Source organism: Drosophila obscura, unplaced genomic scaffold (genome assembly GCF_018151105.1).
Source record: "Drosophila obscura isolate BZ-5 IFL unplaced genomic scaffold, ASM1815110v1 contig_73, whole genome shotgun sequence".
In the NCBI taxonomy this organism is placed as follows: Eukaryota; Metazoa; Arthropoda; class Insecta; order Diptera; family Drosophilidae; genus Drosophila; species Drosophila obscura.
Window position 1 is genome coordinate 8,378,529 of NW_024542865.1, and position 26,553 is coordinate 8,405,081.

The following is a 26,553-nucleotide window of genomic DNA, read 5'->3' on the forward strand; positions in this document are numbered from 1 at the left end:
GGGGGAACCGCAAGCGGAACCCCACTCGTACACACAAAAGACAAGACACAAACACAACATGCAACACACACACGAACATCGATTACGCTTACAAAAAAAATATGAACAAAAAAAATCAAGAACAATTCGTATGAAACAATTCTATTACAAGCTACGAACGTGGTTTTCCCTTGACTTTTTGTTTTGTTTTTGCTTTTGTTTTCGTTTCCCTATATCCTAAGTATCAAAGTATATATATATATTTGAAGTACTCTAACGGTTTACAAAGCATTGTATTCTATTGCTATTTTGTTGCACATGTTTTGTAATGTTCATGTTCATCCTGATTAATCCTCTCCTATCCATCGTCATCGTCTTCGTCCTCCTTCTGTAACATCATCGATTGTTTGTTTGTTTGGTGTCTTCGATTTCATTCATTTGTAACTTTTGTATATTTTATTTTTAATTTAATTTAATTTAATTAAGGTTTTATGTGGCATTGTTTTTACTCATCCTGATTCTGATTTGTTACCCCAGCCCAGCCCTACCACACACACCACAAGCCACACCATACCATCATCGTCCTTCCCCTCCCGAACAGGTGGGTGGCTGGATGGCTGGTGTCTGGCACAAGTGGTGCTCCTCCTGCTGTCGCATGTTTATTGCTGTCGCTTCCTGTGACTGAGGTCTGGATCTCTATTCTATTCTATGCTCAAATATCAATTAACTTGGGGAGGTTTCTTTCTTGATGAGGTTGGAGCCTGGCCTGGGGTGATTGTTGTTTCTTGTTTTTTTGTTTTTTTTTTACGTTGGTTAATTCACTTTAGTTTTAGTTCTAGTTTTAAGTTAATTTGATTCTCGATTCGATTGGTATAAAAATATGTATTGTATGTATTCTACTCTATTCGCTTATGATGTTCTGTTCCCAAATTGGAAGCTCCTATAAGGAGCACGTTTTATAATAACTGCCTATGCCACCTGATCTAATACATCGATCGATCGCCAACAAAACACACAGTTTCCGATGCACATTATGGTATTTGGATGCTTATGTTTGGGTGATTCTGATTCTATCTGATAGTCGCCTGATTCAAATGGTTTAGTGTGGCTCAATTGCTTAATAATAATCATCTACTACTTGTCATCCGTTATTTCCATCTCTCTCTCGCTATATATATATATAATATACTATACTATATTGTATGTAGGTACAAAAAAAAACTAAACACTTTTCTTTATCGAATATTCTGAATTTCAATTAAATTTATGATTGCGCAGGATTAATTTCATATTTCACATTGCAGATGGCTTTTGGCTTTTGCATTGTTCAAATTAATATTGTGTACCGTTTAATAAATCATTAAATTCTTCGTTTCTTTTCTGTAACTGTGAACTGTAAATTTTCTTTTTGCTTTTCTCTTTTTTCGGGGTATAAAAATGCTCTTAAATTTTAAGTCTACTAAGGGAAGGGCTCGGGGGTTAAACGTTAGACGTTTTGGGGATTTACATCATCGATTGTGGTATTCTGCATTCTTCAATTTTCATTCTTTTGCTTTTAATGTTGCTGTTGCAAGTATTGCTCTTGCTGTTAACTGTTGCAAATGAGGTTGCTGAAACATTGCTCTTGCTCTCTTTCTTTCTCTCTCTCTCTTGCTCTTTCTCTCTCTCTCTCTCTCTCTCTGTTCGCTCTTTCATTCATGAATGACATAGATATAGACATGCATGTGTGTGTGTGTCTCTGTGGTGTCTGATTTGGGGTCTGTCTGTTGCTGTTGTGTGCATATTTTTTTGGGGGGGCGCAGAAGGGGAAATATATAAGAAGAAATTTTGCATTTGTGTGTGTGTGTATGTGCATGTATAAATATATATATATATGTATGTAAAAGGGGTACTAGTGCCATAGGTATAACGTATGATCTATGTAAACGTAAACGTAGTAGTAGTTATTACACTATCAAAAAAAAAAAAAGTTCGTAATCGAAATTAGTAATCGATAATTTCTAATCATAGCTGTAATAATCGTAACTGTAATCGTAATCAATGCATTTGCGTTTGCTTTTTGTTCAAATGTTGTCCTAAGCCTAAGCATAATCCGTGTGTGGAGCGTGTGGAGGTGTACGAAATCCCCCCCAACATCCACCAACAGCAGCCAAACAGCAGCATTTGCATCGCCTGTCCCCTTACTCCCCTCACTTCTCAACACTCTGCTGCCCCTTTCCGCCTGCTATACATCGAGAGTAGAATGAATTGATGGACTGCTACTGCTGCTGCTACTGGCTGCTGCTGCTGGTTGCTGTGGCCTGTGGGACGCATCTTAAAACTAAAGTACATGATAATTGTGATAGTGTGGAGTGATCGGATCGCTCAACCAATCGATACGGAAGAGTAAAATTTTTATAAAAGATTTAACAATACGATTAACACACGGTGTGATCCCTGGGTCTCTGGTTTCTGCTGGTCTCCTTTCGTTGTCGTTGTCGCTGTCGCTGTCTGTTGGCTACCTCTACGATCAGAAGTAGTGCGGCGATTGTCCGTTGTAGCGATAGTTGACAATGTCATTGCCGATATTCGTGATGTTCGTGATGTTGCTGATATTTCCCATGTTACTACTGTTGATGTGGCCACCAATGTTGTTGTTGTTGCTGCTGATGGAGTGGCCAATGTTGCTGCTGCACTAGAGCCGCTCCACAAATTTCGTTAGCTGATCGGAGGCATCGGGCAGGGCTCCTCCGGCATTGCCGACATTTACGTTGCCAACATTAACGCCCACACCGACGCCAACGCCTACGCCCACACCGACGCCAACGTCCTGGGGTACACCGGGGAGCGGCGACTGGTGGTGCATCCCGTGGTTGTGCATGCCGTCGTGTGGGCCCTGTGGCGCTGGCGAGTGGCTCATGACGTGGTGGGGCGAAGGCTGGGCCCGCGGCGAGGCTGATGGCGCGGCACGCGGCGAGGGCGCTGAGCGGGGTGATGGCGTCGGTTGCGGCGAACGGATGGGCGGAGAGGAGCGCGCTGACTGCATTAGCTGCTGCTGGAGGGAGTGCGGCGTGGGAGGGCCCATCACCTGGGAGCCGGGACCACCTCCGGGACCAACAACAGCCGGATTCTGCTGCGCATTCTGGGCAATCGGCATCGATACCTGCTGCATCATCTGCTGCTGGAGGGGCTGCTGCTGCTGTTGTTGCTGTTGCTGCATACCCGGCGGCAACACGCCCATCTGCTGCTGTTGCTGATGCTGCTGCTGGCCGGGACCGGGCTTCACGCCCACTCCGACGCCGACTCCTACTCCGACACCGGCTCCGCCTTGGCCCTGCTGCAGGATGTTGGATGCTGCCGCCGCCACTGCCGCATTCGCCATGGAATACTGATCCGCTCCGGGGCCAGCTGCACCTCCGCCGCCGCCCCCAGCCACACCGCCAGGCACTCCCACCGCACCTGCCCCGCCGCCAGCATTAAAGTTGCCTGCTCCGCCGCCCGGGAACTGCTGCTGCTGCTGGCCCACCGCTCCACCCATATGCGGGCCGCGCTGCCTTTGTGGATACGGAGGTGGATATTGGTTCATTTGCACGTAGCGCATTTTGTTCCAGCTCTGGTTGGGCACCTAAAGTGGGGTACAAATATGTGATTACTCGATCTTATTTGGGTTAAAAACGTACACATAGAAAAGCACAGGCACACAGACGAAAGCACAATAGCTACGGATACAACCGGATACAGACCGGAATAATACCCGATACTCAGAAGCATTTAAAAGGGGGATATGTACATATCTACGGGATGGTTTGGACATGCAGACAAACAGATGGATTTATGTATTTATGGGGGAAACATGTGTGATTTAAGGATAGAAAATTGAAATCTCAAGTATCGGGTATTATCCATCGTCTGGTATTATTATTCGAACTACTGTTCAGCCAACATTCTACGATTTGAGGGGATATTTCGCCCCTGCAGAAGGTATTCTTAGTCTCGGAGAAGTTCTGGGCCATGAGGGGTACGGGGATACTCTTCTGCAAGGGCGTTAATCCTTCTCACAGCATGCAAAGCCACACAAAATCAACATCAAATTCTAATTTAAATGCGCTAATGTTAAATAATAGAAATAAAAATATAATTATGCCTCTGCTCCTGCTCATCTTCCTCTCTCAGGCCGTTACTCTCTCAGCACGTCGAAATGAAAAACCAACCACCATCAAACGAAGATACGATGACAACGACGTTGAAGAATTTTTGAAAATGTTTTTTTGCCATCTCCCAGGGATTTTTGATCTTGAAATTTGACTCCGTAAATTTGGATCTGGATACTTTTTGCATTGCGTTTCGGTATTGAATTTTGATTTATGAATTGGTTGAAATGTTTTAGCGTTTCGTTGCTGTCGTGTTTGATTTAGTTTTGTGTTCTACAGTGTTGTCTGAATAGTTTTAAGCGTTTTTAGGACGTGTTGTGGAACGTTTTTTTTTTTTTTTTTTCTTTGTTTGTACCCGCCATGTCGCTCTAGCGGGGGTTTTCCTGGTCTTGTGTATTGCCACCATATCTGGCCGTGTAAACTCTGAATGCTTGTGTCATAGAATATCTGTGTGGGTGGATGTGGGTGTGCGGTGGGTGTGTGTGTGTGGGAATTACATTGAATAACATAATGAATATTAAATGTACAAAATAAGTACACTGACGAGCAAAACTGTAACACTAATTCAGTACTCTCCCTTCAACGATCTGATTCATTTAACTTTGAAAAGTTTAAAGTTATTTGATACGCCGGAAGAAATATGCCATACCAAAATGTAAATAAAGTCAAATGTTACAGCATTGCACTGCGGCTATATTTAAGGAAAATATTTGTATTAATGGTGATGGTGACTTTAAGTTGGTTTGGTGACTGGTGACTGGATTGTGGGATAAGTTTATATGGTTCAGATAAAACAAAAATTAATCGTTTTGAGTCAGACACTCCTGGTATTGAACTAGAGACCTTACTATCCAGTTCCCAGGTACTGTGCGGCACGGCAAACCGTCAAATTAAAATTTTCAAAAACCTACTTAAAACAGAAAACAAGATACAGATCGTTGGAGTGAGAGTACCGAATTAGTGTTACAGTTTTGCTCGTCAGTGTATGAAAGGGGTTTAAATTAAATATAGCATATGAAGGTATTATTGTATACGTTTTGGTATGTTGTGCGTGCAAATGTTGTATTTTAATTGGATAAATAAATCAAATAGTATTTTCTGATACAAGAAAATTAGCAAAGAAAAAATCTTTTGTGTATTTGAATTTATTTTATTTTTAGTTTAATATTGCTTTGATTTCAGGCTTTGCCTTTGCATTTTTGACTTCTGTTTCTGGGGATTTCTGGGTTCTGGGTATTCTGGTTCTCTGGTAGAGAACAATAATTGTAGTTGTAGTTGGATGGGTTCAAGTTTTAATTGTCTTTGGCTATAAATTCCAGCAGTATGTTCTTCTCATTCCCTTTAAGACCTTCAAGCCCATACTGCCTATAGACGTACATTTCCATGGCAAAGAGTATCTCAAATACATACACATTCGAAATATTAATCTGCTCATCAGGTATCAGTGGGGGGGCAGGATAACAGGGTGGGTAGTGGGGGTTAGACATGCACAGTAACAGTAAAAGTAGCAGTAGAAAACCATAAGCCACAACAATATTAAAACAATAAAAAAGACATACGTAATTCTATTCGGTAGAAAATCTGGAATGGCTTCCGCCACTTACCATTCCACCCTGTGAGGTGACGCCTGGTGGCAGATTCTGGATCATCATTTGGGCAGAGCTCTGCTGCATATTGGGCATACGCTGGTGGGGACCTCCCGGTCCACCCGGCTGCATCAGATTCACCTGCTGCTGTTGCTGCTGGTTGGGATTCATCTGCTGCTGGGGTCCACCCGCCTGCTGCTGCTGCTGTTGCTGGTTCATCATGTGTTGCATCTGCTGCTGCTGCTGCATGACCTGCTGCTGCTGTTGCTGCTGTTGTTGCTGCTGCTGCTGCTGAGGATTCTGGGGTCCATTGCCCGCTTGGAGGCCACCGCCGGGTGCACCACCGCCCACGGCAGCGGCATTGATCTGCGTCTGCTGGCGCTGCTTGATGATGGCAGCCATGATCTGTGGATTCTGCTTGAGGATGGTGAGAATGTGCTGGTTGCTCTCGTTGGTGGGGTTGTTCTTGATCTTCTGCATTATCTGGGCCAGCTGATGGGTGTTCAGGCCGCCGGCTGCCTGGCCGCCGCCTCCTCCAGGCGGTGGGCGCACGCCTCCGGCACCGGCCGCGCCCATTGGTGTGCCCATGCCGCCCATCCCCATGCCATGCTGTCCGCCCACCGGCATCTGTCCGCCGCCGCCGACCACTCCGCCGCCCATCTGGTTGGGCAGCATCATCTGCTGCTGCTGTTGCTGCTGCTGCTGTTGCTGCAGAACGTTCTGCTGCTGCATCATTTGGTTCGGCTGGCGCATTCCCGTGGCATTGTTGACGTACCGCGGCTGGGGCACTCCCGCACCGCCACCGCCGGAGCCCCATTGGTCCATGGAGAGCAGGTTGTTGGCATTCAAGACGTTGCCGCAGTTGCCGGCCCCAGGCACCGGTCCCGACGGGTTGCCACCACCGCCGCCGATGCCAGGTCCCAGCTGATTCACATTGACTCCAACGCCTCCAACACCGACTCCTCCGACGCCCACTCCACCGACCATGCCCACTCCCAGCTGATTCACATTCTGATTGGGCACTCCTCCGACGCCTCCAACTCCACCGACGAGGGTGCGGTTCATGACGGGCGGGGCCATCGGGACGCCCTTGCCAAAGTTACCGCCATGCGGCACTTGCTGGCGTGCGGCCTCCTCCTGCACCTGCTTCACCACCTGTAGGACATTCGGCGACGGCGGGTGTCCGCCCCCGGGCTTCATTCCGATGCCCGGCTGATGGGGATGCGGCGAGGTCATGCCGCCCATTCCGCTGCCAGACACTGGCGAAGGCACTGGCACGGCGGACGGTGAATGTCCGCCCACTCCTGGCAGCAGCACTGCAGACTGGCCGCCAGGCATCACATTGGCCATGCCCACAACGGGCACCCCACCAGCTACGACTGTCGGCCCGCTAACCGCCGGTCCGGGCAGTGCCGAAGGAGCGGCTGTCCGCGACATGAGGGCCACACGACGACGCAGTAGCTGCTGTTGTTGGAGTCTGATGGAAAGAGATTGCAGATTAGAGATTGCAGATGGAAGGATGAGAATGAGGCGCAGATTGGATTGGATACTCACTTCTGTTGGAGCTGCTGCTGCTTCAGCTTGTGCTTGATGTTCGGACAGAAGGGCACGGGACACTTCTGCTCCTGGCAGTGCTTCGCATGGTAGCAGCAAAGGGCGATCAGCTGCTTGCAGATGGGACAGCCGCCGTTCGTCTTTCGCTTGCAGTTCTTGGTATGCTGGACGACGCGTTTCATCTTCTGGCACGAGGGCAGGCGGCAGTTGGCGTCGCGGCACTGGCAGGCGTGCACCAGAGACTGGATGCAACGCTGGATGGACTGTTTGCGCGCCTCCTGAGGATTGGCCTGCTTGTGATCCGCCGGTGCAGAGCCATCGTCGATGTCGAAGCCGAGCTTCTCCATTTTATGGGGATGCCCGACCTTCTCCTTGCACACAATGCACAGATCAAAGTCCTGCAAAATGGTCAAATGAGACACGGATAAGGATTAGCGATTGGATCTTCTTGTATTTGTTAGGAGATGGGTTGGTTGCTTGACTTACATCACAGACAGTGCAATGATAGCGCGTCTCGACGGCCGTCTTGCAGTTGTTGCACGTGTACACGAACTTGTCCTGGCCCTGATTGTGCAGCTCGTACAACATGGATAGCGTTGAGAATTGGGCTCGCCGCAGCGACGAGAACTCAAAGTGCTTGTCGCGGGCCAGCGTGAGGAATGCATCGCGTCCGTCCATCAGATCGCAGGTAAGCAAAGGATCGGGGTCTTGAATGGGCTGTAAGATCAAAACAATTATAGTTACTGGATGGATCCTTCTGCTTGTGACTCAAGACTCAAGACACTCACCGCTAAACTGGCAGCAGACTGTGCCGAGTGCAGGCGTATCACGAAAAAGACTTCCTTGTGCTTCTCCATCGTGGCATAGATCTTCGCAGAGAGATCATTCCCCGACTGATGCTCGTTGGACTTCTTGCTGTTCTTCCGCTGGGCGGCCTTCGACTTGTTGGACTTCTTGGCTTTCTTCTGGCCCTTCTTCTTACCATCGCCACTCACCTCGTTGTCCTCGATGGAGAAGAGCTGGGCCAACGATGAAAAAAGAAATATATTAGAGGGTGGGAAAACGGAAGTTAAGAAGTGATGAACACCTCGGAATATCGGCTTACATTCGCCGCTGCAGCTGCCTCGGCGGCCTCTGCCTGCTTGCGCTTCTCCTCTTCCTCTTGGTCGAGCTCCTTGATGCTCTCCTCGAGGACATTCGGCCAGAAGTCGCCCTCGAAGTAGGGCAGCTCGGCGGCGGAGCCAAGCTTGTCCTCCATTGCCTGCTTGAGTATGTCCTTATAGTCCTGGATGATGCGCTCGATCATGCCCTTGTCGAGCATCTTCTTGTACCACTCCTGCAGCCGCTTCGGCTTTGGTATCTTCTGGTCCGTCGGATGGCAGTGGAAGATGTAGTCGTCACCCTCCGAGGGCGGACACGCCCAAATGTGGGCCATCGTGTAGCCCAGCTGCTTCACGTAGTCCATGTAACCGAGCAGGATTTCGTGGTAGACCGCAGTGCGGTACTGGCGCGGCCGGAAGAAGTGCACCGAGTCGAGGTAGGCGATGTAGACGCGGCGCGTGTTGGGCGCCGGGCACTCGGAGCCGTACTCCTGCACATGCATGCCGAAGAAGCAGACATCAATGCCGTCCACCTCTTCGAAGGCGAACAGGGCCTTCGCCCGGTAGGGGAACTCGTTCATCATGTCCCCGCCCTCAACGAAGCGACGCCGCATGCCCGGCTTCACCTCCACGCACTTCTCCGAGGAGCTGACGACGCGTATGTGCACCTCGCCGGCACCGGCCTCCTTCTTCTTGAGGAAGTTATTCACGCGCGTCTCGATGTAGACGCCGAGCTTGGTGGTGGGCAGGCGCTTGGCATTGAATTTGTTCTCCTTCCGCTTCGAGTTCTTCTTCTTAAGGCAATTGTCGCAGACAAAGCCGCCGGGCCAGATGGAGTCCAGCCAGAGGACACAGATCTGATGCTGCTTGCGGCCGCATTCCTGGCAGTCCACAAAAGGTTCCAGCTCCAGGTGATCGTTTTTCATCTCCTTGAATTGGTCCTTTTTGATTTGTCTACAGAGGAGGATACGGAAGGAGAGATTCGATTAGAGATCAGCGATAAGGATAAAAAGTAAATACTTACGTTTGGGACTGCAACGGATCGTCACCCAGTGTGACCGTGTCCCCCTGGATGTCATTAAAGCACTTTTGGCAGAAGGTGTATCTATTGGAGGCGACACCGTATTCCTTTAGACTGTTTGTTTGATTGTTTGGGTTTTGTTTTGTTTTGTTTTTGTTTACGAAGATTGATTTAGTTTTGTTGTTGGATGCGATGTACGAGAGAGTTTTGAAGATGGCAGCCAAAAATAACAATAACAACAACACAACGAACAAACGAACGAGCGCAGACGAGTGGCGAGTGTTGGTAAGTGTTGGCAGGTTTACAGGTTGGTTGGTTGGTCGATGAGCAGTGTTGTCAAGTGTTGGCAGGTTGCAGATGGTTTTGGTGGGTGGGTACGAGCGAGACGGTCATCGTCATCATCATCATATGCGTGTGTGTGTGTTTGTGAGTGCATTTTGGAGAGGAGTGCGTGCGCGGGTGGTGTGTTGTGTGCGTGAGAGAAAGAGAGTGGAATGGTTGTGTGGCGATCGGTTCGGTGTTTTTGTTTTTTGTTGTTTTATTTTGTTTTGTTTTGTTTCATTTTGTTAATTAATTAATGGTTACGGCACACGAATACACACAGAAACAGAGGCACAGTTAATGGATAATACACGTATTATTATATATGGATAAAGAGACGGACGACACGTAACACAGAGACACAAATGCAGACACAGACACAGATATGCCCAAATATATGCACATTTATGAGGCGCAACACAGTTTAACGGGAATTGTTTATGGTTTTTGTTGTTTGTTTTGGTTTTTGGCGGGAGAAAGAAACACAACACACACACACAGGTGGTAGGGGGATTTAATGGTAAAGAACGCAAGAAAGAAAGAAAGAAAGGAAGAGAAACGAAAAGTGTTAGGTAATTTGCATTAAAATTTGTTTACACACAATTATTACAACAATTAGAAACGGTGGGCAAAAGGAGGGGCAAGGGGGCAAGGAATGGACGGATGGGGCCGAAGGGAACGAAAAGGCTTCATGAAAGGACCCTTGAAGGACATTCCTGCATCGATTACAAAATCTAGAGGGGGGAATATCTATTCCGAAATATTCTACGGGAGATCTTTTCATATTTTTGTTAAGTTTTCGCTCTTTCCCTTTGAATGTTGAATTTTATTAAAGATAATTTATGGCCATACTATCGATAAGTGTTATTTTTATTCGGGACGGGGGAAATTGCTTGTTATTGGACACACGGAAAGCAGAAGCAGCAGCGGCAGCAGCAGCTGGGTGGCAGTGTAGCTCTGAGGCGGAGGAAAAGGAGTATCTCGACATTTTAGCAGGTAATCATCAATGCTTTAAGCACAGCGGACCATTTTAGAAGCACTACAGATAAACACGTGGGATACACGAGTATAGTAATATACGTGACGTCGATGGTCCTTTGGGAAACAGATGTGTGGAGGTGGAGGAGGTAGAGGAGGAGGAGGAGACAGGAACCACATCGTGGAGGAGCACATACCTGTTTTGGTAGCTATAGTACTTGGCGTCGCGCGGTATCGTGCACAGCTGCTTGCCATAGCAGCACAGCACTTGCGGATTGAACGTGTATTTCCTGCCGCAGCAATAGCCCAGGGCCTGCATCACCGGATCGATCTCAGCCTCGAACACCTCCGAAAGCTAAACGAAGGAAAGGGGCGAGACGGAGAGAGAGAGAGAGAGTTAGCATCGATTTGGCAGTAGCAATTCCAAATGCTATACGTTACCTTGGTACAGTAGCGATAGACGCGTGAGGTCTTCCGATTGTAGAGCCACGCATTGTCGAACATCAACCAGACATCGTCCACGTACTCCCACGGATCGCTGTACTTCCCGTTCTGGATATTGTTCCGTATCGTGCCCAGATCCATTGGCTTCTTGACGATCTCAAAGTAGTCGGGTATGCCCAGCGCCTGCGGATCCACCGGATACCGAAACGGCACCGATTCCGGCTCCTGGCGGAACAATTTCTCCAACGTGGGCAGCAATGCGGTGCGCAGCTCCTCCGGATTGAATTCTGCAATCGAATTTGTACAAGAATTAATAATTTCGTTCTTTATTTGCGATTCAAATTAAGGCAGGGACATTCTGGCTCTGGCTGGATTTGGAATGCTTCATACGATAACGAAAGTAAATAATTGGAAAAGCTGCTGCTGGTTTCTCAGCGAGACGTGCGTGGGTTCTCATTGCTAAAGCAACACTGATCCCTCTAGGATGGGGATCTGTGGCGAAATAGAACGAGGCCGAGAGGGAGCACAAATGCCGGCACAGGGCACTCTGTCTGTGTTTATGCCAGTCAATAGACAGATAGCGGTTGGCTGTATCAAGTGTCGCTTTGCGAGAGCGCACATTTGCTGCAGAGTTCGCACTTTCTGGGATGCGATTTTCGGCAATCAGAGCAACGGGTGGGGGGGAAACTCACTTGAATGTAAACAAATTATTTATGCACTTTCCCCACTAAAGCTACTTGCGTTCAGCGCAGAGACTGCGAGAGTTATGTACGTAATGAGAATGTGCTCAAATGGGATTGATATCAAGGATATGAAGAGTATTAAGAGAACGAAGAGAGCGACGAAGAGTGTAAGCTGTGCCGTCAGCTATCTTTGATTATCTTTTGTCTTCGCATCTCTGCAGGGAATATGTAGCCCAAAAAGTAAAGAATATTCAGACCAGCGCTGGAACACAGCAGCCAATAAAATAAATAAATATGTAAATGTGTGTGTGGGGGGTTGCCTAAGGGGACGTTTCTCTTTATAACTTACGGCATTTCTTCTTCTTGTCGCCAGCATTGAGGGCCAGTGGTTCGGGCACCAATGGCTTCGGCTCTATCTTGGGCTTGATGTCCATGCCTCCAGAGACGCCATCGTGGGCACCATTGATGTCATCCTTGCCACCACCGCCGCCGCCTTCGTGTGTGGCCGACGAGGCACTTTCATCGACATCCATGGGCTCGGTCTTGATCTTAACATCGCCATCGCCGTCGGCGTCCTCCGATTTGATCTCCATTTTGATCATGCTGGTGCCATCGTTGTTGACATTCTTGCCCTTGCCGCCCGTGGAGCAGTCCATCTGGGAGCTGTCGTTGTTGCCGCCGCAGCTGTCGTCCATGAACTCCTTCTTGATCTCGTCCTCCTGCTTGATGGAGTCCAGCTTGCCCTTGGAGGCCTTGCCACCGCCACCGCTGCCGTTCGTGTCGTTTGTGGGCGATGGGGTGTCGTCGTCGTTATCACGCGCCGCTGCCTCCAGGGCGGCCATTTGGGAGGAGAGGCTGCTCGAGCTGCTCATCATGCGGCTCGGCTGCTGTTGGTTGCTGTTGCCCCCAGAGGAGGTCGTCGCACCGCCGCTGCCCTCGCCACGTGCAGACATCAGCATGTGGGGATTGCTGTTGGGCGCCGAAAGGGAGCCACCGCTGCCCGGTCCGCTCGATGCAATCGTTGCCGTCGCCGACGAGGAGGAGTTACAGCTGAGCGGCGTCGTTGCGGATGTTGTCGTGGTCGTTGTGGTGGCCATAACACCACCGACTCCTCCCACACTGCCGCTCCCACTGCCACTGCCACTCCCACTGCCGCTGCCGCAGTTGCTGCCGTTGCTGTTGCTGCCGTTGCTGTTGCTCCCGTTGCTGCCGTTGCTATTGCTGTTACTGTTGCTGCTGGCGCACGTGGCCGCCGCCGAGGTGGGGGCACTGTTCGTCGCCAGGCCAGAGGCACTGGTGGCCGGCACAGGAGAGGCCGGTACGTAGGGCGGAGTGTTGGCGCGGTTGCTCATCGGCTGCATCAGGCTGTTCACCGACGGAGGATTGATGATGCTGTTGCTGTTGTTGGAGGGAGTCCCAACGGGGCCATTCGAGAGGAATCCTCCACCTCCGGGCGAGGGACTGGGCGCTGAAACCGTCATTCCCCCCGCACTCGAGGGGTACTCCTCCTCCTCCACCTCCACCACCTGCCGCTGATCCTGCTCCTCCACTTGCTCCTCCACTACCCGCCGTGCCAGAGCCTGTGTTGCCTGCTCCTCCTCCTCCTCCTCCGCCCGCACTCAAGGCTGAATCGAGGCTCGTGGGTGTTGGTGGCATGTTGTTGAGGACACTTCCAGGCGGCTTCTGCTGCTGCTGCTGCTGCTGTTGCTGCTGCTGCATGGAAGAGTTGAAGCTGTTGCTGTTCGGCTGCTGCTGCTGCTGTTGCTGTTGAATGGGCGTGGCATTGCTGAAGGGCGACTGGGGCATGAGCATGCCCACTGCCGCCGCTGCCTGCTGGTGAAATTGTCGCTGCTTCATCATTTCGCTCAGCTGCGGATTGCTGCCCGCTCCGGTGCCGCCATTGGCGTTTATGAACTGCTGCTGCTGCTGCTGTTGGCCAGGCACTGGACTGGTGAGGACATTGGCCACTCCAGCGGCCGTTTGGAAGGGGGATAGCACGGGATTGACTACCATGCCGCCGGGACTGGGTCCTGGAGGACCCACCAGCATGTTGCCCGCCTGCTGCTGCTGCTGCTGTTGTTGTTGTTGCTGTTGCGGGAATTGCATGCGCTGCTGCTGTTGCATCGTGAGCATGTTGCCGCCGGGCGAGTGGCTACGCATCGTTACCATATTCGCCTGGCCGCCGACTCCTCCGACGCCCACTCCAACGCCAACACCGAGTGCTCCAGCGAGTCCTGCGACACCCACGGGGCCAACGCCGCCAACTGGAACGCCCGTCTGCTGCTGCTGACCGACAACCATGCCGCCAGGACCCTGGGGACGGAGCTGTGGCTGCATCACGCCCCCCATGGGACTGATGATGGGACGGACTCCGCCAACGGATTGCTGCTGCTGTGTCTGCTGCTGTTGCTGCGGCCCTACCCCGACGCAGCCCTGCAGGGCACTCACCGTGGGATTAGAGACGGACACGGAGCCGGGCACTCCGACACCAACGCCTGGCACTCCAACGCCACCGGGAACCACAACGGGTCCGGGTCCGGGACCGGGTACGGGGCCAGTGCCCTGCTGCTGCATGAGCATCTGCTGGTGCTGCTCCTTGCGCTTCAGCCGCTTCTCCTCGAGCTCCTTCTGGATCTTGTAGATCTTCTCGGCGAGCAGGTGGTAGTACTCGGAGCGGCTCTTGGCCATCTCGTACATATCCTTCTCGACCTTCTCCGCATACGAGACGAGATTGTGCATCCGCTTGTCCTGCATCGTCGTCGGATCGGAGGTGGGGAAGATGGCCTGCACGAGCTTGTGGACGAGATGGTTACGCAGATCAGCCGTCACCGATTCCCGCCAGTCCTTTTCGCTGTCGTTGCCAGTGGCGCCCGTTCCTCCTCCGCCGGGACCGCCACTGGCGCTGTTTCCGCCACTGCCTCCGGCTGCATTTTGATTGGGATTGGCATTCGCATTCCCACCGCTGGCACCCGTCGTATCGGCGGGCATCAAGACACTGGATCCCTGGCCGCCGGCAGTCACGCCAGTCGCACCGCCAGGTCCTCCAGCGACGACCTGCGGATGTACTTGGGGCACCTTCAGCTTCGCCAGCTGATCCGCCTGCCCCACCAGCTGCTGCTGCTGCTGTTGCTGCTGCTTGTCCGCCGATCCTCCGCCAAAGTTGGAGCTGCCGAAGCCACCGACGTTCACAGACAGCGGCGTGGGAATGTTGCCCAACTGCTGGGAGGCATTCGTCTGCTGCTGCTGCTGCTGCTGTTGCTGCTGCTGCTGGTCGACCATGTTGGGGAGGCCGCCAACGCCGCCACCGCGTCGCCGATTGCCAGCATTGGCGGCATTGCACTGGCCCTGGAGCATTTGCTGCTGCTGCTGCTGGAGGCTGTTGACATCGTTGGGCAGGACGGAGCCAGAACCGGGACCCACGGGTCCAAGGACTCTCACTGTGGGTGGGGCGCCCTGCATTCGAATGCTCGGAGGCATCCCCTGCTGCTGCTGCTGGCCCGTTCCGACAGCGCCGCCGCCGATCATATTGCCAGCCGTCACGGGGGAGAGTCCCACCTGGCCCATGGCATCGAAGCGTCGCAGCTCCTGCTGCAGGACCTGTTGTTGGTGCTGCTGGGCTTGCTGCTGCTGCTGGGCTTGTTGCTGCTGTTGCTGGGCTTGCTGCTGCTGCTGCTGCTGGGCGAGTTGCTGGGCCATTTCCGCATTGGATTTGGGTGCACCGCCCTGCTGGGGCATCACGAGACCCGAGTTCTGTGCTCCTCCTGGGCCTCCTACCTGTTGCTGCTGCTGCTTGACATCGACTCCGCCAACGCCGCCGAGCACAGTGAGAGGTTGGTTCTGTTGTTGTTGTTGTTGTTGCTGTTGCTGCTGCTGCTGCTGCAGACTGCCGGGACCGCCTGGCACTCCGCTGCCTGGTGGTCCCCCGCCGGAGGTCGCACCACTGCCAGCGCCGCCACCGACATTGGCGTTCTGGAACACCGGTTGGTTCTGGCGGAACGGATAGCAAATGATGCAGGTGTTGTTGATGCAGGTCTTGTAGTGGAGTAGGATTTGGCGGGAGGAGGCGCAGTGCTGCATGGTGCAGTCCTTGCTCTGCTTGCAGGTCCCCATGTGCGCCAGCACCGCCTTCATCGCTTTGCAGTAATTGACGTTGCAAACCTCGCGATTCGGGTTGAGGTTCTCCCGCCGGTTGCACTTGTGTGCGTGCAGCAGGAGCATCAGCTGTTGCTGGATCTGGCGCTTGCGGTCGTCGGGCACATCCTGGCGATTGGGTTGCGCTCCACCCGCTCCACCACCGCCAGCCGCCGTCACAGCTCCTGCGGCGCCGACAACACCCTGGATCCCCTGCTGCTGCTGGGAGGTTCCTGGCTGCTGCTGCTGCTGTTGCTGCGGATGGCCCAGCAATTGTGGCTGTGGGGGACGTGGTCCAAGGGCACCCGGCTGCTGCTGGCCAAGCATCTGCTGCTGCTGGGGATTGCCGCCCACTAGCTGGCCGGTGGGTCCGGTGCCATCGCCGCCCAAACTGGGCATCGGGACAACAGTCCCAACGGGGCGATTGCCCTGCGGCATGACTCCGACTCCTCCTCGCTGTGCCATCTGCTGGGCAAGCAGCTGTTGCTGCTGCTGCTGTTGTTGCTGCTGTTGCTGGGGATTGTTGCCGCCGGGTCCGCCGTACTGGCCCACGCCGTAGGGCATGCTGTTGAGTTGTCCTGCGGGGAAAATGAGCAAAATGAGAGAGGATTAGCTGAGGCTGAGGCTGAGGCCCACGGACTTCATTGACTCTGGGACCTACCCATTTGCATGTTGGGATTCTGCATGCGTGGCCCACCGCCGCCGGGTCCATTCCCTGGGCCGCCTGGTCCGTTGCCGCCACCGGCTGCGCCCATTATGTGTGGGCCACGCAGCATATGCTGCTGGCCGACCATGCGGCCCATCATCGGACCGTTCTGCATGTGCATGCCCTGGTTGGGGGCCACTGAGCCGCCGCTGCCAGCGCCAACGGGTCCACCGGGTCCCCCTGCCACTGAGACAGCATTGATCATGCCGCCGCCTGGCTGCTGCTGCTGCTTCAGCTGGTTCACCATGCCGCCCATGCCGCCGCCGCCGACGCTGTTGGTGAGGACCATGTTACCCAGATTACCTTGGGCGATTGTGTTCATTCCTGGAGCAGGGAGAGAGAGAGAGAGAGAGAGAGAGAGAGAGAGAGAGACAGAGACAGATATAGTATAAAGCAGATCTTTTCCTTAAGGTAAGGATCAGGGAGATTAGCTAGCCAAGCCACCACTAACCTGGGATGGCATTCATGCCATTTCCATTTCCATTGTTCGATATGGACATGGGCATAGAATTGACCATGCCCATCTGTGTGGCGACCTGCTGCAAACCGCCCTGATTGGGGGACTGTAGATTCGGAGACTTACTGCCCAATTGGTTCATGCCCGGCACCACCATGGTACCCTTCTGGCCCTGCTGCTGCTGTTGCTGCTGGAGCAGATGCTGCAACTGCTGCTGCTGGTGCTGCTGCATTTGGCGGAGCTGCTGCTGATTGCCCGCTCCACCACCACCGCCGCCGCCGCCGCCGCTGCTGTTGCCGCTGCCATCGTCGCCACCACTTCCCTGCTGCTGGGAGCCACCGCCGCCGGCTCCGTTCATTTGTGAGGTAACGACCTGGCCGCCTGGCCCTCCTGAACCTGGGCCGGGGCCTGTCTGTTTGTTTGGTCCTACGCCGACGGCTTGAGGTCCGCCGCCGGCTGTTGTGTTGTTTGTGTTTGTGACGACATTTGAAGCGCCACCGCCGCCGCCGCCACTCAGCTGATCCGACCAGCCGCTGTTCGAAGACACCAGCTCATCGGGCAGATTCTCCTCCAGAAAGAAAGAGATATCCGCTAAAAAAGAAACAAGAAAAATAAATTTACAAATTGTATCCAATGGGGAGTGGTAGTGGGAGTGGGTGGGGGTAGTGGTGGTGGTGGTGGGGGGGGCTAGGATTACTCACTTGGATCCATTTTGACCCGCTTTGTGGGCGGTTCGTCCAAATGATCCGCCATCATGAAGATTCCGTTATGTTCTGCAGATTTTTGCAGACTTTCGAACCAAAATCCAAATTAAAATTTCAATTCGAAATTAAATGGAAAAATGACAACAAAAACTATACGAAAATTCGACTGCGAGTTGCGACACGATGCTGCAGAGCTGCTGCACGCCGCTGCACGCCGAGAGGACGCCGCCGCCGCCGCTTTGCAACTAACCACCGCTTGTCAAAAAAATGTTTTCTAAAATTTCCTTTTTTAAAATTTTCGTTTTTTTTTTTTGTGTTATCCCGTTAAAAAGTTCGATTTTTTTTTCGTTTCCCTTTTTTTTTTACACACTTTACAATACACACGAGAAGGGGGGAACAACGTACGCGGGAACGAGAATTTGAACAAGCACGAGAGCACGGGGGAAACTAGAACTGTACGGCTCGACAGTCAGCACTTAAATGGCAAAAACCAATGTAGGATGTTGAAATTTAAAGGTTTTCAGTTGTTGCTGAGTTTCCAGTGAATATTTGATTTGAATTTGAATCTTTTGTTGCTTCAGCAACTTTGATAAAGCTGTCAACTGATTTGCTCCTGCTCCTGCTTCTGCTTCTGCTCCTGCTCCTGCTGCTGTTTCTCTTTTCTTTTTAGTTTTTCTTGTCGTTGAGGTTGTTGTTGTTGTTGTTATTTTGTGGTTTGTGGCAGCTTCAGCACCTCCTCCTCTTCCTGCTCCTGCTCCTGTTGATGCTCCACCAGATGATCTCGACGTTCTGTTCGTCGAAGTACCCTCTCCTGGCGGCGGCACAGATGCTGTGGCGGCTGCTGCGGATACGTTACTATTTGTGTTGTTGTGCTCCCGCTCCCGCCGCTCCCGATCCAAACGCCAAATATCAATACACTTGAAAGAATGTGCTAATGACCAAGTTGACTCCTTTAAATGCCAGTCAAAACACAACTCGGGCATTTGCATTTTCGTGTTGGTTTGCCCCACCAAAGAGATGACCTTGGTTTGGGGATGGGGGGATGTGTGTGGTGGTGTTGCTGGTGGTGGCTGCTCCCTTTTTGCACTTTTTTTTCTTCTTCTGTTCTTACGTTTCTGTCTCTGTTGCTGTTTCTACCAACTTGTAAAAGTTGTTCATTTTATTGCATTTGCAGTTTTTGTTGTTGTTGTTGTTGTTGTTATTATTATTGCCGGAATATTGTGGTTGGGTGTGGGGGGTATTTTGACGATTATGACGATCGATGATGGATTAAGTTTTCAAAGAAACGTTTGACGAAATAATAAAATTCGTAGAAGCAGCGATTTTTGTTTGTTTGTTTGGTTTTTTTTTTTTTTGTGTGTGTGTGTTTCAGTGTTCCCTCGTCCTTATTTGAGAGAAACAAAGGGTAGAAGGAAAAAGAGCGCGCGCGAAATGGTTTTTGTTTTGTTTTGCTTTAACCGTTATTTCTTATTGCGTTTTCATTTTACATTTGTTGTTTTTGTTATTTTTGTATTTGTTTGCTGTAATTTGTTGTTGGTTTGTTGTTTCTGTTGTTGTTATAACATTTTGGCGGCTTTTTCTTTCTTTGTCTCTTTCTTATGGCGCTCTTCGCTTTTCGCTTTCTCCTTCTTTCACTCTCCCTCTCTCTCAGGCTGTGGCTACACTTGTTCTTCGTGGTTTTGTTGTGGTACAAAAAAAAAACCCAATTCACATGTTGGTTGTTTGTTGTTGTAGTTGTTGTAATTGTTGCACTTGTTATTGTTGTGTTGCGTTTGTTACGTAGTGCTGCTGCTGCTTCTGCCTCCTGCGTTGTTGCTCCGTCTTTCCTCGTTGCCTTTGATCTAACATTGCACTTAAACTGTAAAAAAAGAGCACACAAGCCCAGCGTAAGACACAGGATGCAACACATGGGAGATGGATGGGTGAGAGGCCCATAGAACGCGACTACGACTACGAATTCGACCACGACTGCGACCACTGCGACACTGTCATTCCCGCTACTGCCTGCGGCTGCTACGATTGCCAATATTTATTTATCTTTTTAGCCGACTTGCCGCCTTCTGGCCGGGCTGCCTCCTGCCACACCACAGCTTCCTCCTCCGCCGACGCCACCACCTCCTGGCGACGAGACAGAGACGAGACGGAGACACAGACTCCTCCGCCGCCACCGCCGCAGACGAACGGACACGACTTGACAACGGCACTCGCACTCACTCGCTCCCACACTCGCAATTATTCACCCACTCGCTATTTCTAACCAGACGTGGACGTGTAGCCTCTCTCGCTCTTGCACAGCAGTTCAAAAAATAGGAAAAATAATCAAATAGTTTTGCCGCCAGGGCCAAACAAGTGCCGCCCTTTTCGTAACATTCGCATTTCCCACAAAATCAATAGTACGGTATATTCGAAAATTTTCACTCAAGTAATTACTCCCCATACAGGGCAGACATAATTTCTGACGTTAGTTCTTTGACACAGGCAAAAGTTGCATTATTTTGATTTTGCTTCCGCATTGGGAGGCGCAGCAGCGGGCGCCATCATCGTACGAGATTTCAATCGAGATGCTACTCGCAAGTTTTTGGACGAAAAGCTTTTTGCGCCTCTGCGTTGGGTTTGCTTTGGGGTCTCTGTCTGTCACTCGTCATGCTGACCAAGCTCCAACGACAGTGGCTACGGTGGAGACGGGCGCCAGAGCGAGATGGAACGCGAGTACAGATATTCTCGTAAGTTTTCACCACACACACAAGCACGCTCTCACAGCGACACGACTCAGAGAGAGAAAGAGAGTAACACGCTCTCGCACGTTTGCTAGTGTGCTGCTAGCGTTTTAATGGTTGGTATGTGAGCATACACACACTATGGGTAAGCAACCAGCGAGTGCGAGGAGCATTGGAAAAGGAAAGAAAAACAGAGACGACGACAGAAATATATTCAATTTTTTGTGTCGCTCCGCTCGTCGTTTTCTTCTTCACGTCGCTTCAAAGTTTCTATTGCAGAAATTTTTTGTGTTGTGCCCAGGCATTAGGCAATTTTGGCGGCCTTGCAAAAAATCACAAAATTCTGGCCGGCAAATTCATAATTCGGGAAAATATCGTAGTTAATTAGGAAAAAATTTCAAGTTATTCTGTTCGGCGAATTAATTTTGTAAACTTCAACTTTTTGCCACGCACTTAATTTTGTATTATTCTATGGAGTTTTCTCGAATTTCGCATTTATACCGTATAATTTTCACATTTTTCCCCGATTTCTGGCAATTGTTGCAAACTTTTTCGCAACACTAAAACAAAAAAATTTCATCCGCTTGTGTTGCAGCAGAAAGTCAACTGATTTCGCGAACGAGTAGCAACAGAACTAGAAAGAAAGACTGAAGCTGAAACGACTACGGGTCCGCTACTACGGGAGCGGAGCGCGAAAGAGCGGGCCAGATAACAAGCAGCAGCGAGTGGTCGAATAGTGATGTCACGACTTGTTGGCAAAATATTTTTAAGCCACTAGATCGCTACTTTTGCGATCGTGACTGATCGTGCTACTTGTTCGGGAGTATTATATACAGACAAGAATACAGACAAGTCCCAACATGATCGGGGCATGTAGCTGACACACATGTACATGCATACGTCTTTAGTCAGGAAACATATCAGATGTACATATTTATAATTGAAATGGATAATCTATGTGATATTCCCTGCAAACATTCTTTATTATATAATCTTTGGATTAAAGGCGCATGGAAAATCAAACATCAGACAGGGAACCTTTTAAGTTATCGTTTTGCAAGCATATTGATAATAAAATTCGTGAAATGAATTTCATAGCAAAGCGAAAATGCTAGACAGATTAGCAGCTACTGAGTTTAATTTGCTATTACAAAGAATCATTTGTGATTCATTAAATCACCATGGATATTTTAATTGTTGACTAATTAAATGTCTGCTTGTTTGGGAATTTTTTTTGTTAAAAACTATATTAACTATTTCACATATCAGCCACAAACAGAAATAACCCCAGTCACTACTTCTCGCATCTCTATGAGCCTCAGTGTTAGACAACGCGCGGAGTAGCATGTTTTCGGTGAGCGGACGGCTGCAGAGAGAGCGACAACAGGCCGCAAACATCCGCCACAGGACACACCACTAGTGTTGTCCTTGTCCGACGAACCGGTGGCCATCGAAACAACAGCGCACGGAATCAAACATTTATTTGTGATTTATTCCGCAATAAAAGGCCACATAGTTGCTGCCTTCCAGTTCCAACAATTGCTCCGCCGCGCATTTCATCCGGATGCGTATTCCATCCGGTTTTTTTTGGCGCGCGCTTTCGACGGGCGGCAGCCTATTTATTTACAATTTTTTTGTTATGGCGGCTGCTTGGACTCACCGCACACACAGATGCATTTTTAGAGAGAGAGCATGAGCACTCTCACTCACACACGCAGACAGACACGTTGGCACGAATGAAAGCGAGATAGACAGAGCCGCTCTCTCTGGCATTTTCTGCGTGCGTGTGAGCGGGCCAGCTGGCGTGACGCACTCGAACGAGTCAGTCACGTCAGCGAGTGAGTGTATTCTCTGAGAGTGCGCTGCTGAGAAAAATATATTTTTCTATCCAAAATGTCAAAGTGACGATTGGGAATAATGCCCAACAATTTTTACGTTTAAATGCATTTGCCCAATAATTGAATTACATTCTCTGGTAGTGCGCCATTAATTGCGAACAAGTGTGCTCTTCTACATACGTTTTGCCGGCTGTTTTTAACGTGCACTAACGTCACGACTACGTCACGTTTCGGGGCTCGCGTGTAATTTTTGCGCCAATTTTTCCTCCACAAACCTTTTTCTACGTTTTCTTTTTTTCTGTTTTTCTCTTTTCTCCTCTGTTGTTGGAAAAGTGCGCCATGATGGGGTCAGGCGGGGGGCAGCAGGCCTTATTTATGCTCTCCCCGTCAGAGATGAGCAAATTGCTTGCGGCCGCGATCGTTCACAAATATTTTAAAGTCGTGGAGCTAAATTACTTATGTCGCATATTACTTCTGTTTAAACTTAGATCAGTAATGGTGTAATTTTTAATTTGATTTATATTATGACTTTTAGGTCACCTTGTGCGTCATCTCCCATCGGCAGAGATTTTTTGAGCCAAAAACTGGGTCGCTGCCGGCTTTTGGTTAATTTTTCTAGGAATAAAGGAATATTCTGGAACCAGCTGGAATTGGATTGGTACATGTTTAAATACATACAGCTGTGAAAAAAATTATAGCACCACCACCATAAGCAATTTTTAAATAATTGCCAAACTCACATTCTTAGCTTTAAGCACATTTTTAGAAATGGGAGACTAACAAACCTGGAAATACAAAAAAAAAAATCATGTTATTGTAACGTTTTTAAAATATTTAAGGAACTTAATTGAAATTCATAAAACTAGGCGAAAAGGAATAGCACCACTTTTCAAAAATGGATTTAAAATTTAAAAAAAATAAGCAATATGTAACGAATTCAATAGTTAACCATTTTGAACTATTAATACTAAATCTATGCATAATTTAATGTTTAGTACAGTGTCCTTTATTGGCAATAACAGCTGCGCAGCGTCTTGGCATGGAATCAACCAAGTCCTGGCATCGTTTTAGGGTAATTTCAGACCAGGACTCTTTAATTTAGAAGCAGCAACTGCCTTCTTGACGTCGGACCACACCACAGATTTTCGATGGGATTCAGGTCAGGCGACTGAGCAGGTCACTCCAAAACGTTCACAGAGTTTGCCCTGAACCATTTCTTTGCTTTATTGCTGGTGTGTTTGGAGTTGTCCTGTTGAAAGACCCATATGAGCGGCATTTCATATTGTGCAAAGAGTAGCATTACTGTCTCCATGATATTCACGTGCTGATCCATGATGTATTGTATCCAATGTATTGGACCTACTCCATAGTAGAAGAAGCAGGCCTATACCATTTCACTACACCCTCTATGCTTAATAGTTTTTGTTGTGTACTGGGGTTTTTTTCAGTATTTTTTTGGACGTCTAAAGTATGATCGACATCCCTTTCCACCAAACATAACCACTTTGGACTCATCTAACCATAAAATATTTCTCCATTTTGGGGATGTCCAATTTGCATGATCCCTGGCAAACTTCAGGCGTAGTACCTTTCTTGGGCTGCAGGCTTTAAGGCTATGTTGACTTAGATATGTGCGAACTGTTTGGTCCGTCGCATTTATTGTAAGCTCTTTTTTAAGCTCAGTAGCAGGCTTGAAGGGCTCCTTCTTGCTCTGACGAATCAGTCTTTTGACATTAACAGGGGTCATAGATCGTTTTCGCCCGCGTGTTTCAGTCTTTTCTTCATAGTTTAAGGCGTTTTAAATTATTTTATTGGAGTATCCAACTTCTCTGTAAGTTTTTCCATCCAATATAAATTTTTTGATAAGATCGCGCTTCTCCGCAGTGCAGTGCTTTTCACGTCCCATTTTAATTATCATTTTTAACTTTTATGATAGAAACAGTGAGTTCTTAGTTAAAACTAATGAGCACATGCATTCTGCAAAGGCAATGCTACGAAATTCAGGGGATTCCCCCCAAAAAAGGGCTAATGGTGCTATTTTTTTTTCGCAATTTTTGTGGGCTTTTTTTTAAATTCCCAAAAAAAAATATATAGACAAAAATTTGAAGGGCGGTAGCACTGTTTTTGTTCAGAGGGAAGTGGTGTTATTATTTTTTTCGCAACTGTACATTAATTGATATTAAAAATAAAATTAAATGGTTAATATATTGGAATTGCCATTAAAATCTTATTTTCTGTCTGTTGCTTCTATTTAGGAGCATACATATGCACGGAAATTCCCGTCTCCGCTTGGCATTAATTCGCTTTTTTTACATATGTGAAAAGCAAATCCAATTTATTACGAGTATATTCCTTTCAGAAACGCAATAAAGTTGCAGTGGGATTTCAAGTACATATCAATATTGTATTTTGCTTAACATCTGGAAGTATTCGTTATTGTATATGTTTTGTATATTGTATAAACTTTTGTTAATATGTTCAGACCTATCCCAATTGACAAGCAGTTGCAATAAATATGTTCAGATAATATGATTATATAAATATATTATATAATATGTATATATATTATATTATATGCCGCATAGAATATTGCAGATGTTGCTGCACTTGTTGTAGCTGATGTGGATATTGTAGCTGCTCCGGCTGTGGCTGATGTCGCTGCTGAGCCTCTTGTAGCTGCTCCGGCTGTTGCGTCTGTTGCAGTTCTGGCCGAGCCCAATATTGTGTCTTCTAAGCCTTCGTAAGAGTGTCCGCCCCACTTCGGCAATGGCACCCACTTTGCCATTGTGGGCGGCAAGCATCATTTCAAAAGCCCGATCAGAAATAAGAGACCACCTCTCCTGCCTCTGCCTCAAACTCTCTATTGGCAACAATGAGAGGCCATCACGGGTACCACGACCACGACGGCCACCACGGCCACCGCTAATGTGGAAATGTTGGTGCAACGACACTTGGTCACTTGTGCGTCAACAAGGCGTTGATTTGTTGCTGTTGCTGGAATATGGAATAAACAGGTAAATAAATAGAAATAGAATCCCCTCACTCTGATACTTAAAGCTGGAGGTTGCTCCCTTAAGCAAATTTTCGCGATCGTTTCGAGCGACGGTGTTTGATCTGGAAATGAAAAGCATAAGAAAAGCATCAAACTGGATAGTATTTGATAGTAACAATGTTACTACACTACAACACGCCTGCAGCATGCATATACACACATGCCATGCCGTAAATTGTTAAATATGATTTAAGTTTTACTGGCTTGGGTCCTGTGCTCTACAGTTTTCACAATGCGCCGTTCCATGCACACACACATGCAAGGGAACGCGTCGACACGCACAGGAAGGAACACGGCAGGAGAAAATGCGCGCACACAAATATTAAAATTGTTAAATATGATTATGTATTGTAATTGAAAGACGTGCGAAAGACGCTGATCAGCGCCGCCAAAAAATTGAGAGACCAGGCGTGCGAAAAACACAGTTGAGCTCAAAAATTGAGCTAATTGAGCAGCTCAAATTGAGCACAAATATATATGTATACATATATACTTTATTGTTAGATTTAAATTAAATTTAAAACCACCCGCAAAGTCAGCCATATACTGGATATGCTTACGAAGTGATCTATTGGGTATATTATTAAACTTTATTTGATTCATCAATATGCCGGGTGTCCAATTAGAGTTGGCCATTAAAATTCATATAGGAAGATATCGTCAGAATATTGTATAAATATTTTAACAATAGCTAAATAACCTATTGCCATGGTCACGACTATCGGAATTGTGCCGATCCTGCAAGCTGACCATCTCTAAGTGTGACTGTGAAAAACAGAAGTCAAATAACCAAACAAACTATTCAGTGCTGGTAAATACCAACTATTTAGTACTGTGTAACGACAAAAGACAGCGCCCTCTGTAATGCAAAGTGGGCACTAAATTCACATGGTTTGTGTCTTTGCTAACGGACCAAAAGCGCCATCTGTGGTATGACAAAATATCCGTTTGAATTTGAATTGAAAAGAATTAAAAATTTTAAGTTAATTAAATATCAGGCAGTTGGAGTTAGTTGGTGGCACTAAACTAATGTCCAAATGATATTACTATGTTTAATCGTATCTGAGTTTATTTTCTTATTCGCTGTCACATGATTCATATGGCATTAGCCAACAAAGGGGATCCCACAGCAGCACACGGGCAGGGGAGCAG

The 26,553-nt window shown here is 48.7% G+C and overlaps 1 protein-coding gene and 2 long non-coding RNA genes across 7 annotated transcripts; all 3 read right to left on the minus strand.

Moving 5' to 3' along the window:
* Positions 1 to 1,567: 1,567 nt before the first annotated feature.
* Positions 1,568 to 18,434, minus strand: LOC111082075 (CREB-binding protein). 5 transcript variants are annotated; one of them, XM_041595609.1, is made up of 14 exons: positions 17,792 to 18,434; positions 17,085 to 17,681; positions 16,589 to 16,957; positions 13,385 to 16,505; positions 12,146 to 13,290; positions 11,111 to 11,400; positions 10,867 to 11,024; positions 9,374 to 9,454; positions 8,355 to 9,303; positions 8,038 to 8,268; positions 7,736 to 7,966; positions 7,250 to 7,647; positions 5,714 to 7,172; positions 1,568 to 3,583 (listed from the first exon to the last, which is right to left on the minus strand). In XM_041595609.1, exons 1-14 carry the CDS (start codon positions 17,844 to 17,846, stop codon positions 2,654 to 2,656), a joined length of 10,014 nt encoding a protein of 3,337 aa, XP_041451543.1. In that variant the 5' UTR covers positions 17,847 to 18,434; the 3' UTR covers positions 1,568 to 2,653. The 5 variants fall into 5 exon arrangements, with proteins under 5 accessions (XP_041451543.1, XP_041451542.1, XP_022233965.2 ...); XM_041595608.1 differs by having other exon boundaries at positions 9,374 to 9,484; XM_022378273.2 differs by lacking the exons at positions 13,385 to 16,505; positions 16,589 to 16,957; positions 17,085 to 17,681; positions 17,792 to 18,434 and having other exon boundaries at positions 8,337 to 9,303; positions 12,146 to 13,314.
* Positions 18,435 to 18,787: 353 nt separating this feature from the next.
* Positions 18,788 to 21,233, minus strand: LOC111082168. Its single transcript, XR_002608715.2, has 2 exons — positions 21,013 to 21,233; positions 18,788 to 19,652 (listed from the first exon to the last, which is right to left on the minus strand). It is a non-coding gene; the product is annotated as an uncharacterized LOC111082168 (long non-coding RNA).
* Positions 21,234 to 24,539: 3,306 nt separating this feature from the next.
* LOC121405026 lies at positions 24,540 to 25,803 on the minus strand. The gene is made up of 3 exons (XR_005968331.1): positions 25,393 to 25,803; positions 24,834 to 25,343; positions 24,540 to 24,769 (listed from the first exon to the last, which is right to left on the minus strand). It is a non-coding gene; the product is annotated as an uncharacterized LOC121405026 (long non-coding RNA).
* Positions 25,804 to 26,553: the final 750 nt, after the last annotated feature.

Coding starts and splice junctions, on each gene's coding strand:
- LOC111082075 (XM_041595608.1), bottom strand. CDS start 17,846: ATGATGGCGGATCATTTGGACGAACCGCCCACAAAGCGGGTCAAAATG. Junction 11,401..12,145: donor CGACAAGAAGAAGAAATGCC/GTAAGTTATAAA, acceptor ATTCGATTGCAG/AATTCAATCCGGAGGAGCTG. Junction 7,173..7,249: donor CAGCAGCAGCTCCAACAGAA/GTGAGTATCCAA, acceptor TCTTTCCATCAG/ACTCCAACAACAGCAGCTAC.